The 14,395-nt window shown below is 36.5% G+C and overlaps 1 protein-coding gene across 1 annotated transcript; it reads left to right on the top strand.

Moving 5' to 3' along the window:
• Positions 1 to 8,338: 8,338 nt before the first annotated feature.
• Positions 8,339 to 9,457, top strand: LOC130075780 (cystatin-B-like). Its single transcript, XM_056240547.1, has 3 exons — positions 8,339 to 8,499; positions 8,774 to 8,875; positions 9,280 to 9,457. The coding sequence occupies exons 1-3, from the start codon at positions 8,425 to 8,427 to the stop codon at positions 9,433 to 9,435; spliced, it is 333 nt and encodes a 110-aa protein (XP_056096522.1). The 5' UTR covers positions 8,339 to 8,424; the 3' UTR covers positions 9,436 to 9,457.
• Positions 9,458 to 14,395: the final 4,938 nt, after the last annotated feature.

Here is a 14,395-nt window from a genome sequence, read left to right as displayed (position 1 = left end):
GTAATTTTAAAACATTTTGTAATATACAGAATGTATTTTTACACTATTATATGAACTGAAATCTTGTTCATCTCAACTTCACGTCATTACAAACATGTAGTTTCTTTTCTTCACTCAGTGTTCATGAGAGGAGGAGCATTTTGAAAATATAATTAATAGAACCCACAAATACTTACAATATTTCACATGATAATGTATTTTTTATTTCCACTAAAAGAGAAGCGTTTAACTCTGATCTGCCCTATGAAGTGCAAATGTATGGCCAGGTATAACCATAAAAATATGACGTGAGATTTTTTTTTTTTTTTTTTGAGATTTCAAAACTTCTTTATTTTCTCATAACGGAGTTCTCTACAACACAAAAAAACTCTATTTCCAAAACACAGGAAAAACTAAGTAATTTAGCATGTTTTTGATTCTTAACTCAAAAGAGTCCCAAAACACAAACCATTGTCCACAACAGAACATAAAACATTCTTTAAACACCAAATGTTTATGAACTCCTCTACATTATTTGTAGTACTGTAAAAATCAAAATCAACTTTCAATCTAACTTTCACCATTCTAACAAAAACGGTGTTTATATCGAAATCTAAGCACTCGTCAATCTTATTTCTTCTGCTGAGGTAGATGTTAGATGTCAACTGAGGTACAGTTGACATTTAACTCTCCATTTCTGACTGTAACTAAAACCAATAATAAATAAACTCTTAGAAAAATTCTCTCCAAACGACATAAACATTTGTTGTAACATCTGAAAAAAATAGCACAATCTACTACAATCCAGAAAACAATGATAAACTGTTTCCCTCTGCAAACAAAAAGGGCAATCCTCACTTACATTAGGATTAATAACGGAAATAAAAGCATTGACAGCCACAATACCGTGTAGGATTCTCCACTGTAGGTCCCCTACCCTTTTGGTCAATGGTGGTTTGTATATAGCTCTCCCAGAGCCGGCCCGAGCCTTTTAGGGGCCCTAAGCAGAATTTGATTTGGGGGCCCCCTCCCACTATGCGGAGTCACCTGTGCTTGACGATTATTGAAACAAATGTTACGCAATAATGATACATTATAAATTAATACAGTGAGGTTATGTATTAATACAAAATAAATACTTAATAAAAAATAAATGCCTAATTAAATAAAAAAGTTTTAACTTTTACTTTACTCTTTTACTAACTCTTTGAAACTTCTTAAAACAAACTGTCTCAAAATATATAAAATAAATTATTTGCTAAAATAATGACAAAACTGAGAAATCAGAAACATAAAAAGAGCAAGGGTTCAACAATGACAATTATTGTTGAACACTGTACAAATATTATTCTTTTTCAATACTGTCTATACTGTCTCACTACAGTGTAACTGTCCTCAATCTTTTTTATTATTATTATAATAACAACAAAGTCTGTTACTATAATACCGGTTGTACTGGCGCTCGTTGTATGTGTGTATGCAATGTATTTTTCCCCTCGGGGCATGCCGTAGATAGGAATGGGTCGCGCGCACTTGGTACTGGAGTGTCGCGGGTTTTTGGAGTAAGTGATCTGATATGTGGTATAATAAAGTGGAGAAGAGTTCAGACTGCTATGTTTATTATTTATTCAAACTGCTACCCTTAAACGCAGAAGGTTAAGTTCCCCTGCGGCTGTTTTCTCCAACTTAAACCAATACCGTGACTATGCGCAGTTGCGCACGAATTGTCTATGCACGCGCGAGGTGTCTAGATTATGCGCATGATTTAAACGCTGGCAGACACAGCAGCAGTTGTAGGTATATTGATCATGAAATCAGAATGTTCTTGTCTTGAATAATTCATTCAGTCAGTCATATTCATTCATTCATTTATGTCACTTGTTTAAGTCATCTAAAAAAAAGATTTTTTTAAAAAAAACTCGATTGAGGGGGCCCCAAGCAGCCGCTTAGTTCGCTTATGCCTCGGGCCGGCCCTGAGCTCTCCACACCGGTCTGACTTCATTGTCAAGCCCTAGATGAGCTCTCCAAGGAGTGTCAGTCCGCCCACTTAGTTTGCCTTTATTTACAATTTTTACAAACATTTTATACATCGTTTTTCCTCCCATATCATCATGCATTTGTATATGGAAAAATGTATATTTTTAACTGACGCGCTCGCAAACGTTACATGTGCGTTTTCAGTAGGCCGCTATCGGTCGAGCTTTTCTCTCTTGCTTAAATCAAACTCAAAAACAACCTCTGACGAGCATCACTTCTCTAAAACAATTCACTTATTCTCTAAACACATTTCAGCATGGTTACATTCAACTTTAAAGTGTTTTTATACATTTACCCACCTGTAACACAGGAGAGAAAACGAGGAGACAGTAGCTGTGTCTGAAACCGCTCCCTATCCACTATATAGTGCACTATATCGGGTGTCAGCCATTTTGTAGTGGTGTCCGAATTCTGAGTGAACAACTGCCCTGTCCCAAATGGAACCCTAAGCACTCGCGGTCTTCCTCTGAGTCCGCACTTTCGCGACGTAACGCCGCTTTGAATGTCGGGAAGAAGTCTGCTGTGGAGTCCGCATCAGCGCGGGCTCGGCAAAAGTGCGCATCAAGGGCGCAAATCGACCGCAGAGGGGGCGCTCGCGAGCACCCTTCTGAGATCTAAAAATGACAAATGGGACACACTACGGTCTCACGGACTTAACGGACACGCGCACGCGGCAGCCATTGTAAGTCCACAAGACCGAAAGTGCATATGAAGTGTGCCATTTGGGACAGGGCCTAAATCATTCCCTACATTCATTCACTACTTTTACCCACAATCCTCTCTGAATTCGAGTGTACATTCGATGTACACTTGCTGAAGCACTATTTCCCACAATCCAATGCGGAGAGAACTGAGCCCATTTAAAAAACTATTTTTTATTAATCATTACTTGAATATAACATATTAAACCATTGAGACAATATTATATGGATGAATTTTAAAATTAAATGAAATTATATTTATAAGGTAAATTATATAGACCTGTATAGCCTACAATTGTTTTATAAAAATATATTATTTAGGCATTAACACAATTTAATGTTTTACTAACAGCCAGGTGTTTTGATCATTTGTGGCATTGTTGTTAACTCGTTAAACTGTAAAGGGAGAGATGATCATTTGGTGGATGATTTAAAAATATCCGTTAATCATCTGTAGGAAAGCGTATTGATTCGAATATAATAACGGTCGCCTGAGGACGCTCGACGACCACGTCATCTGTGAGCGTGAGAGTTACAATTTCAGTCGATGAAACTACAAAGCTGGCACTGAGGTATATAAAATAAAGTCATTATGATTGTTATTGTTGTTAATATTATTTTATTAAGTAAGTAACATAAGATAAAAAGGAGTTTTATCAGTACGTGTGACGAAGGCTTTTCTGCGACAGCTCCAGCTCTCTGACGCACAGTGTAAACGTCAGTGTCCGAATTCACCCACTTCATTTCGTTCACTCCTTGCAGATATAGTGCACTCAACTGCCATTCACTATATAGGGATTAGTGAATGAGTGAACGAGTGACCGGTTTCGGACACAGCTACACAGTGTGTCAAGTTCAAGCTCTCTGAAGTAATGAAAAACTCACGACTCACACAGCTTAACACCCATCGCTCGACTCTGCCCCTAACGGTCAGGAGTAGCCTTGCACACTTCTCTCTTTTTCTTTTAAAGGAATCACATTAGAATAAAACCCTTCTGAATGTTTCTTTTTCCAAAATAACACAATATTCAAAATAAAACCAATAATTTTGAATACAATTTCAATACTTTTGTGATCGTCACACATGACTGCATACAATGACTGATACCGTCTTTTTACATGTCGCACGCCATGCTACGGGGTGAGAGAACACTATGTAATCATAAAACCATGTCTACATTTGTTATCGTAGAAATAATATAATTTAAAATAATTAAATACAAGTGTTTTTATACAAAGTATATAATTTTAAAATAGTTGAAAAAATATATGATACAATTATATCAAATGTTCAATCAAATGTTTTTTCATAATCTATTAATATAACTGTGGCAAGAAGGACTAGGCGAGGGCCATGAGAGAACGTGACGAGGCCGTTGCCATGATTGTTTATGAGCGTCACCTGTGCACCCCACCGGCCTGGAGTCACACTCAGGAGTTACAGTACCATAGAAGGAGGAGAGACAACAGTGAAGCACGAGAGAGGACCAGGCCTGGACTATTTATTTTATGTTTTGTTTATTTGTGTGCAGCAGTCTTTCTGTGAAGGGCTTCCCCTTTTTACTTTAATTTTGTGTTTGTTTATTTTATAATTAAAGTTGTTAATAGATAAACTCCTCCGTGAGACACAGTGCGGTTTGCAGCTGATGCTCATTATCAATCACGCCACCAGCATCGCCTGTTCTCACGGCTTTCGGCCTCGTCCTGCTTGCAACAACCACTAAAACAGGTAAAAGTACAATAGATTAAGGCCACATCCACACGAAGCCAGAGCTTACCCTATCCGATGTTTTTTTTCCCTCGTTCAAAAAAAAAAGTCCGTAAACACGGCGGCGGAAACCGACTCAAAACGATGTAGTATACATCCCAGACCAGTATGTGGCGCTGTAATTCTGCCATAGAAATACACCTTACGCGCTGTAGGCTACTATATAGACAGTAAAATAAATACTAGGCTATACAATAATATTAGGCACAGTTGCTTCTTTTCTTTTGTTCTTTTTTACCTTTATTGAACAACCATAAATTGCCTGGTACAAAATAGGGAGTCACGATATTCGATTAGTTGGCGGACTCAGAAAGCTTGCCACAAAGAACTGGCAAAAGTAACGAATGTGTCAAATATAGACATTTTAATTGTTTATTAATAAACTAGTGTTTTCTGTGTCATTCTTGACTGAAAAGATGAAGTTGACGATGCTGACTCGCCACTTCGCAGTATTGTGAACGCGCCTATGGAGTAGGCTAATGCACTTTATACGGATTAGGCTATAAGAGAGAGTTATCTGTTTCTTTTCATTTTGAATTGTTTTTCGATGTTGTTTAAACGTAGACATTTCAAGCTTTCTATATATTTCTGAGTTTCGGTTCATTTATGAGACTGGCTCCAGTTCACGAGCAATGCAAGTTATATCGCGCCGGCGCGTCCATGTACTGATTAGCCTACAGGCAATCGGTTGATGAAACATCGATTAAAATTAAGATACAATTATTACAAATCGAAATTCACTTTAAAGAAAGGCTTTGTGTCTTCTGTTTGAGGTCTCTGTGAAAGTTTTAAAACAGTTTTTTAGTGCCGCTTCAGAGCGGTCGCGTCCATAACGGAAAACTGTCACGTCGTGATCACACCTTATAAATTCCCTTCATTCTCTTCTTCAAATGCAACATGAGATACACCCATACATGCCAACCCTCCCGATTTTTCCGGGAGACTCCCGAATTTCAAAGCCCCTCCCGAAAATCTCCCGGACCGACCTTTCTCCCGAATTTCTCCCGATTTCCACCCGGACAACAATATTGCTACACCATCCGTCACTGGGCGCCGTTTCAGACCGAACAATAATAAAAGTTACACCTCGAAGTCAAGCGCGGCGATGGCCCAGTCCCAAATCGCACACTTCATGAGCACTTTCGGTCTTGCGGACTTACAATGGCTGCCGCGTGCGCATGTCCGTTAAGTCCGTGAGACCGCAGTGTGTCCCATTTATCATTTTTAGATCTCAGAAGGGTGCTCGCGAGCGCCCCGAAGTGGTCGATTTGCGCCCTTGATGCGCACTTTTGCCGAGCCAACCCCCCCCCTGTTCCTTTTGAATATCTCCCCTCCCCCTCAAGGTCTCACGGTTGGCAAGTATGGATACACCTGTTGTTTATGAGACTGTCATAATAAAGGAGTCAAATATTGTCATTTAAAGTCCGATGTAAATTAAAAAGTGTTTTACTTGTTAACTATTAGTAAAAATATTTTGATATCTTGAATTAGTGATGTCACCCTCTCTTAAAGGTTGGCATACAATTGTTTAAATTTTTTCCTGTAATTTTTTGTTTTTAATTTTTATATATTTATATATAATATATTTATATTTATATTATTGTCATACTTGATTTTGTTATTATTTATTTACTGTCTCGGTGTTTGCTGTGGTGAAATGTGTTGAACTTAAAAATATTATTTAAAACATAAAATATGTTGAGCAATGTTTTTAGAGGTGTTGAATATTGTTAGGAAATTATTAATCTTTTTTCTTTAATCTTTTTTACTTTTTCAAGGATCTGCTTGAAGATTGGAACAAAATGTTCCTAAAACATAAAGTCCCAAATTGTATTTAAAAAAAAAAAAAAAAAACCTGCAAAGCCTGTGAGTTAAAGGCTGTTTATGAGAATTCCGGTTTTCAATATCCCAGTAGCCTATCTTCAGTTTAATATGTTTCTTTGGAATTGCATTTACCGGTTGACATGTACAGTCACGACTGGTGGATTTCAAACTGTAGCCTGATGAAACATCAAGCGCAGCCAGATATACTACGCACTTTCGTGAGATCGTGTTGGTCTCGTCGCTTAAATGACATTATTAAATACAAATCTGGTTTTCTTGATCTCTGTCAACAGGAGAGCGACACTCTTAAAAATAAAGGTTCATTATTGTCATCGATGATTGATGAAGAAACTTTAACATCCACGAACCTTTCTATTAACACAAAGTTATTTATAGTTGAAAATGTGCTTTAGATTTTTTTTTAAAATTTCTTCACTCGAAAAAAAGGTTCTTGACTGAACAAAAATAGTTCTTCTTTCTGGCATTACAGTAAAAAAAAACACATTATGACGCTTTATTTTTAAGAGTATAAGATGTTATAATTTGCGAAATGTTTCAGATGCTTTAGAGATCATTCTAATATGCTGATCAATAAGCATTTATGATTATTATCAATGTTGAAAACAGTGTGTACATTTTTTTTCCAGGATTCTTTGACAGTTCAAAAGAACAGTATTTATCTGAAATGGAAATTGTTGGGAAAAGCTTTTTACTGGAAAAGCTTGTTTTAAAGGAGTGTTTGAGTCTCACCGTCATAATGATGTGCGGGAAACACACTCTGAACCTTATAGCTCCATTTCATCTCATTGTCATCACTTTATTTTATAGAAATTGTTTACACACAGACATGTTGTTGTTACCGTAGAATATATAATCAATGTACAAATTAAACAAACCTGCACAGTATATCAGTGTGAATCATTGACCGTGACGAACGCAGCATTCATAGAAATAAAAATATAATAATGTTATATGTATCTTTAATAATAGTGTGTGTGCAGGGCCCTTAAATGTCACACACACTGCAGTGCTGTAACCTGTGAGGACAACTGTGTGTTACTGCGTTCTGCACACATGCGATAGAGTTCTGATGTTCAGCAAACCGTTGTGACAAATAAACTCACAGTTTAGAGAATATTAGGACTGTTTCGACAAATGTGCCAAAGCAATTGAGAAAACTGCAGTATAGCTTGGGGGAAAACAGCAAGTTTGCTAAGACGTTTGATAATTTACCGTTTAGGCCTAAAACCAAATTGAATGAATACATCTTATATAGGCTATATAGGTTTTCTCGTTTTTCCAGAAAAACAAAACAAAAACGTTTTGACACATATCCGCCATAAAGTGCGTATATCATATGCACGCAAAAACTGCGTATCAAAAAATGTTTGGCGTGTAAATGACACGAGAAATAACATTCGTCGTATAGATACGCACTTTCAGGAGATCATGATCAGATGATCCGCACACAAACTATATCTGTACAAAAAAACAAAAAAACAAACAAACAGTTTTTAATGATTTTATTTCTTACTCTATAAATGTTAGATCTGTAGAAGATACTGATTCTTTTAAGTTTGCTTTATTTTTGTATTCATCAATTCTTTGAAGACTGGTGTAATGATGCTGCGCTTTCAGCTTTTATCACAGGAATACATTACATTTTACAAAATATTCAAATAGAAAACATGCTATCTCAGATTCTCTAAACTGTTAAACATTGCTCTGTATTTTGTTAACTAAATAAAGAAAAACATGATGCTTTTGTGAGTCAATTTGAAAGGGATAGTTCATTCAAAAATAACAATTCTGTCGCACTCATGTTGTTTCAAAGTTGTGTGACTCTGGGCACCAATATTGGTTCAACTGGTTCCCAATGTTCTTCAGAATATCTTCTTTTCTGTTCCACAGAAGAAAGAACAGTTTTTCTGAATATTACACAACACCCCCAGAGTGACACTCCTCATTCATTCAGTCTCTTTTATGGAATTACATGGAAGTACAATAACGACTGACATCATGAGATTTTGGCAGTATAAATAGAGGATCAGAATCAATCTGAGAGACAGACTGCCTGATAATACTGTTTATTATCCAGCTTTGATCACCAGCACAATGACTGCAGAAATCGCTGAAGGATGGAGCACAGAGGCGTTTGCCACTGACGAGGTGGAGAACATGTGCATTAAGGTAGGAGACTAAAAATCACTCTTGTAGTAAATGCAGTTTTTGTGTTTGTTTCAAACACAGCCTAGTAAAATGATCTAGTTTGATGCTGTAAAATGTGTTGGCGAAATTATTTGTTATTTTTTAAAGAACTGTTTTACTTTTCCATTAAAGTCACAAAACATTTCACATGAGTTTTCTGATATCTGAATGACAGACTTACCTCAGTACACCAATAAACGAAATCTTTTTAAAGTAATAATATAGATGAATATGAAATGTGCATTTGTTTATTCAGATGAAGGCAGACATAGAGAAGAAGACTGGAGTCCATTTTGATGTTTTCATTCCTAAAACCTTTAGGTCTGAGCCAAAGTGTGGTGGACACTATCTGGTCAAGGTAAATTAGTATTTTTGGGGGGTTTTATGGATTTTTTTATGGAATACTTCTGGCACAATTTGTATGTTTCCTGTATCAACAAGCCAACTGTGACAGTGTGTCCTAAACGGATGTGATGTGTCCAGTAATTTTTCAGTCCTCTCTGAAAAGGTTAAGTGAATCAAGTACAAAGTTTCTCTGCATTTGTATAAGAGAAAACTTCTCAACTTTGTAGCGTTGCTGGACACGCAATGCTCACTGTAGCAGAACTCGTAGAAATATGATTGCTGTCATGGAAAATGAATGTGTTTATGTGAACAGGCTTTTACATGGAAGAGATAACTTAAAATTCAAGTCTCTCTCTCTCTCTCTCTCTCTCTCTCTCTCTCTCTCTCTCTCTCTCTCTCTCTCTCTCTCTCTCCCAGGTGAAGGTCGGAATAGATGAGTACGTTCATATGGTGGTGTGTGTAGTGAATGAAGACATTGACAAATGTCTAACTGTGAAAGGAGTCCAGTACCCTAAATCCAAGAGTCACCCTCTGGAACCCTTCGGAAAACTTCCAACCGCATGTGGAAAATAGTCTGTCTGATATAATATAATAACAGACACAAAATGAGCTGCAAAGTAGAGGAACTATTGAAAACTGTTTCATTTCTCAATATTAAACTCAATATTCAAACCCTCAGTGCCAGTGTCAGTGTGTTTATATGAAAATGTGAACACATTTAATTCACTTTACTAAACATGTTATATGCTGAAACAATAAACATAAAATTAACATAAAAAACACAGTATAAAGTGTGAATGACATTGATTTCTTGATTTTACAACTATACTGACTGTCTAAATGAATGTAATTTTAAAACATTTTGTAATATACAGAATGTATTTTTACACTATTATATGAACTGAAATCTTGTTCATCTCAACTTCACGTCATTACAAACATGTAGTTTCTTTTCTTCACTCAGTGTTCATGAGAGGAGGAGCATTTTGAAAATATAATTAATAGAACCCACAAATACTTACAATATTTCACATGATAATGTATTTTTTATTTCCACTAAAAGAGAAGCGTTTAACTCTGATCTGCCCTATGAAGTGCAAATGTATGGCCAGGTATAACCATAAAAATATGACGTGAGATTTTTTTTTTTTTTTTTTGAGATTTCAAAACTTCTTTATTTTCTCATAACGGAGTTCTCTACAACACAAAAAAACTCTATTTCCAAAACACAGGAAAAACTAAGTAATTTAGCATGTTTTTGATTCTTAACTCAAAAGAGTCCCAAAACACAAACCATTGTCCACAACAGAACATAAAACATTCTTTAAACACCAAATGTTTATGAACTCCTCTACATTATTTGTAGTACTGTAAAAATCAAAATCAACTTTCAATCTAACTTTCACCATTCTAACAAAAACGGTGTTTATATCGAAATCTAAGCACTCGTCAATCTTATTTCTTCTGCTGAGGTAGATGTTAGATGTCAACTGAGGTACAGTTGACATTTAACTCTCCATTTCTGACTGTAACTAAAACCAATAATAAATAAACTCTTAGAAAAATTCTCTCCAAACGACATAAACATTTGTTGTAACATCTGAAAAAAATAGCACAATCTACTACAATCCAGAAAACAATGATAAACTGTTTCCCTCTGCAAACAAAAAGGGCAATCCTCACTTACATTAGGATTAATAACGGAAATAAAAGCATTGACAGCCACAATACCGTGTAGGATTCTCCACTGTAGGTCCCCTACCCTTTTGGTCAATGGTGGTTTGTATATAGCTCTCCCAGAGCCGGCCCGAGCCTTTTAGGGGCCCTAAGCAGAATTTGATTTGGGGGCCCCCTCCCACTATGCGGAGTCACCTGTGCTTGACGATTATTGAAACAAATGTTACGCAATAATGATACATTATAAATTAATACAGTGAGGTTATGTATTAATACAAAATAAATACTTAATAAAAAATAAATGCCTAATTAAATAAAAAAGTTTTAACTTTTACTTTACTCTTTTACTAACTCTTTGAAACTTCTTAAAACAAACTGTCTCAAAATATATAAAATAAATTATTTGCTAAAATAATGACAAAACTGAGAAATCAGAAACATAAAAAGAGCAAGGGTTCAACAATGACAATTATTGTTGAACACTGTACAAATATTATTCTTTTTCAATACTGTCTATACTGTCTCACTACAGTGTAACTGTCCTCAATCTTTTTTATTATTATTATAATAACAACAAAGTCTGTTACTATAATACCGGTTGTACTGGCGCTCGTTGTATGTGTGTATGCAATGTATTTTTCCCCTCGGGGCATGCCGTAGATAGGAATGGGTCGCGCGCACTTGGTACTGGAGTGTCGCGGGTTTTTGGAGTAAGTGATCTGATATGTGGTATAATAAAGTGGAGAAGAGTTCAGACTGCTATGTTTATTATTTATTCAAACTGCTACCCTTAAACGCAGAAGGTTAAGTTCCCCTGCGGCTGTTTTCTCCAACTTAAACCAATACCGTGACTATGCGCAGTTGCGCACGAATTGTCTATGCACGCGCGAGGTGTCTAGATTATGCGCATGATTTAAACGCTGGCAGACACAGCAGCAGTTGTAGGTATATTGATCATGAAATCAGAATTTTCTTGTCTTGAATAATTCATTCAGTCAGTCATATTCATTCATTCATTTATGTCACTTGTTTAAGTCATCTAAAAAAAAGATTTTTTTAAAAAAAACTCGATTGAGGGGGCCCCAAGCAGCCGCTTAGTTCGCTTATGCCTCGGGCCGGCCCTGAGCTCTCCACACCGGTCTGACTTCATTGTCAAGCCCTAGATGAGCTCTCCAAGGAGTGTCAGTCCGCCCACTTAGTTTGCCTTTATTTACAATTTTTACAAACATTTTATACATCGTTTTTCCTCCCATATCATCATGCATTTGTATATGGAAAAATGTATATTTTTAACTGACGCGCTCGCAAACGTTACATGTGCGTTTTCAGTAGGCCGCTATCGGTCGAGCTTTTCTCTCTTGCTTAAATCAAACTCAAAAACAACCTCTGACGAGCATCACTTCTCTAAAACAATTCACTTATTCTCTAAACACATTTCAGCATGGTTACATTCAACTTTAAAGTGTTTTTATACATTTACCCACCTGTAACACAGGAGAGAAAACGAGGAGACAGTAGCTGTGTCTGAAACCGCTCCCTATCCACTATATAGTGCACTATATCGGGTGTCAGCCATTTTGTAGTGGTGTCCGAATTCTGAGTGAACAACATCATTCCCTACATTCATTCACTACTTTTACCCACAATCCTCTCTGAATTCGAGTGTACATTCGATGTACACTTGCTGAAGCACTATTTCCCACAATCCAATGCGGAGAGAACTGAGCCCATTTAAAAAACTATTTTTTATTAATCATTACTTGAATATAACATATTAAACCATTGAGACAATATTATATGGATGAATTTTAAAATTAAATGAAATTATATTTATAAGGTAAATTATATAGACCTGTATAGCCTACAATTGTTTTATAAAAATATATTATTTAGGCATTAACACAATTTAATGTTTTACTAACAGCCAGGTGTTTTGATCATTTGTGGCATTGTTGTTAACTCGTTAAACTGTAAAGGGAGAGATGATCATTTGGTGGATGATTTAAAAATATCCGTTAATCATCTGTAGGAAAGCGTATTGATTCGAATATAATAACGGTCGCCTGAGGACGCTCGACGACCACGTCATCTGTGAGCGTGAGAGTTACAATTTCAGTCGATGAAACTACAAAGCTGGCACTGAGGTATATAAAATAAAGTCATTATGATTGTTATTGTTGTTAATATTATTTTATTAAGTAAGTAACATAAGATAAAAAGGAGTTTTATCAGTACGTGTGACGAAGGCTTTTCTGCGACAGCTCCAGCTCTCTGACGCACAGTGTAAACGTCAGTGTCCGAATTCACCCACTTCATTTCGTTCACTCCTTGCAGATATAGTGCACTCAACTGCCATTCACTATATAGGGATTAGTGAATGAGTGAACGAGTGACCGGTTTCGGACACAGCTACACAGTGTGTCAAGTTCAAGCTCTCTGAAGTAATGAAAAACTCACGACTCACACAGCTTAACACCCATCGCTCGACTCTGCCCCTAACGGTCAGGAGTAGCCTTGCACACTTCTCTCTTTTTCTTTTAAAGGAATCACATTAGAATAAAACCCTTCTGAATGTTTCTTTTTCCAAAATAACACAATATTCAAAATAAAACCAATAATTTTGAATACAATTTCAATACTTTTGTGATCGTCACACATGACTGCATACAATGACTGATACCGTCTTTTTACATGTCGCACGCCATGCTACGGGGTGAGAGAACACTATGTAATCATAAAACCATGTCTACATTTGTTATCGTAGAAATAATATAATTTAAAATAATTAAATACAAGTGTTTTTATACAAAGTATATAATTTTAAAATAGTTGAAAAAATATATGATACAATTATATCAAATGTTCAATCAAATGTTTTTTCATAATCTATTAATATAACTGTGGCAAGAAGGACTAGGCGAGGGCCATGAGAGAACGGGACGAGGCCGTTGCCATGATTGTTTATGAGCGTCACCTGTGCACCCCACCGGCCTGGAGTCACACTCAGGAGTTACAGTACCATAGAAGGAGGAGAGACAACAGTGAAGCACGAGAGAGGACCAGGCCTGGACTATTTATTTTATGTTTTGTTTATTTGTGTGCAGCAGTCTTTCTGTGAAGGGCTTCCCCTTTTTACTTTAATTTTGTGTTTGTTTATTTTATAATTAAAGTTGTTAATAGATAAACTCCTCCGTGAGACACAGTGCGGTTTGCAGCTGATGCTCATTATCAATCACGCCACCAGCATCGCCTGTTCTCACGGCTTTCGGCCTCGTCCTGCTTGCAACAACCACTAAAACAGGTAAAAGTACAATAGATTAAGGCCACATCCACACGAAGCCAGAGCTTACCCTATCCGATGTTTTTTTTCCCTCGTTCAAAAAAAAAAGTCCGTAAACACGGCGGCGGAAACCGACTCAAAACGATGTAGTATACATCCCAGACCAGTATGTGGCGCTGTAATTCTGCCATAGAAATACACCTTACGCGCTGTAGGCTACTATATAGACAGTAAAATAAATACTAGGCTATACAATAATATTAGGCACAGTTGCTTCTTTTCTTTTGTTCTTTTTTACCTTTATTGAACAACCATAAATTGCCTGGTACAAAATAGGGAGTCACGATATTCGATTAGTTGGCGGACTCAGAAAGCTTGCCACAAAGAACTGGCAAAAGTAACGAATGTGTCAAATATAGACATTTTAATTGTTTATTAATAAACTAGTGTTTTCTGTGTCATTCTTGACTGAAAAGATGAAGTTGACGATGCTGACTCGCCACTTCGCAGTATTGTGAACGCGCCTATGGAGTAGGCTAATGCACTTTATACGGATTAGGCTATAAGAGAGAGTTA

Source organism: Rhinichthys klamathensis, unplaced genomic scaffold, assembly GCF_029890125.1.
Source record: "Rhinichthys klamathensis goyatoka isolate OS25496 unplaced genomic scaffold, OSU_Roscu_1.1 h1tg000603l_1, whole genome shotgun sequence".
NCBI classification, from domain to species: Eukaryota; Metazoa; Chordata; class Actinopteri; order Cypriniformes; family Leuciscidae; genus Rhinichthys; species Rhinichthys klamathensis.
This window is presented reverse-complemented; position numbering and strand designations above follow the sequence as displayed.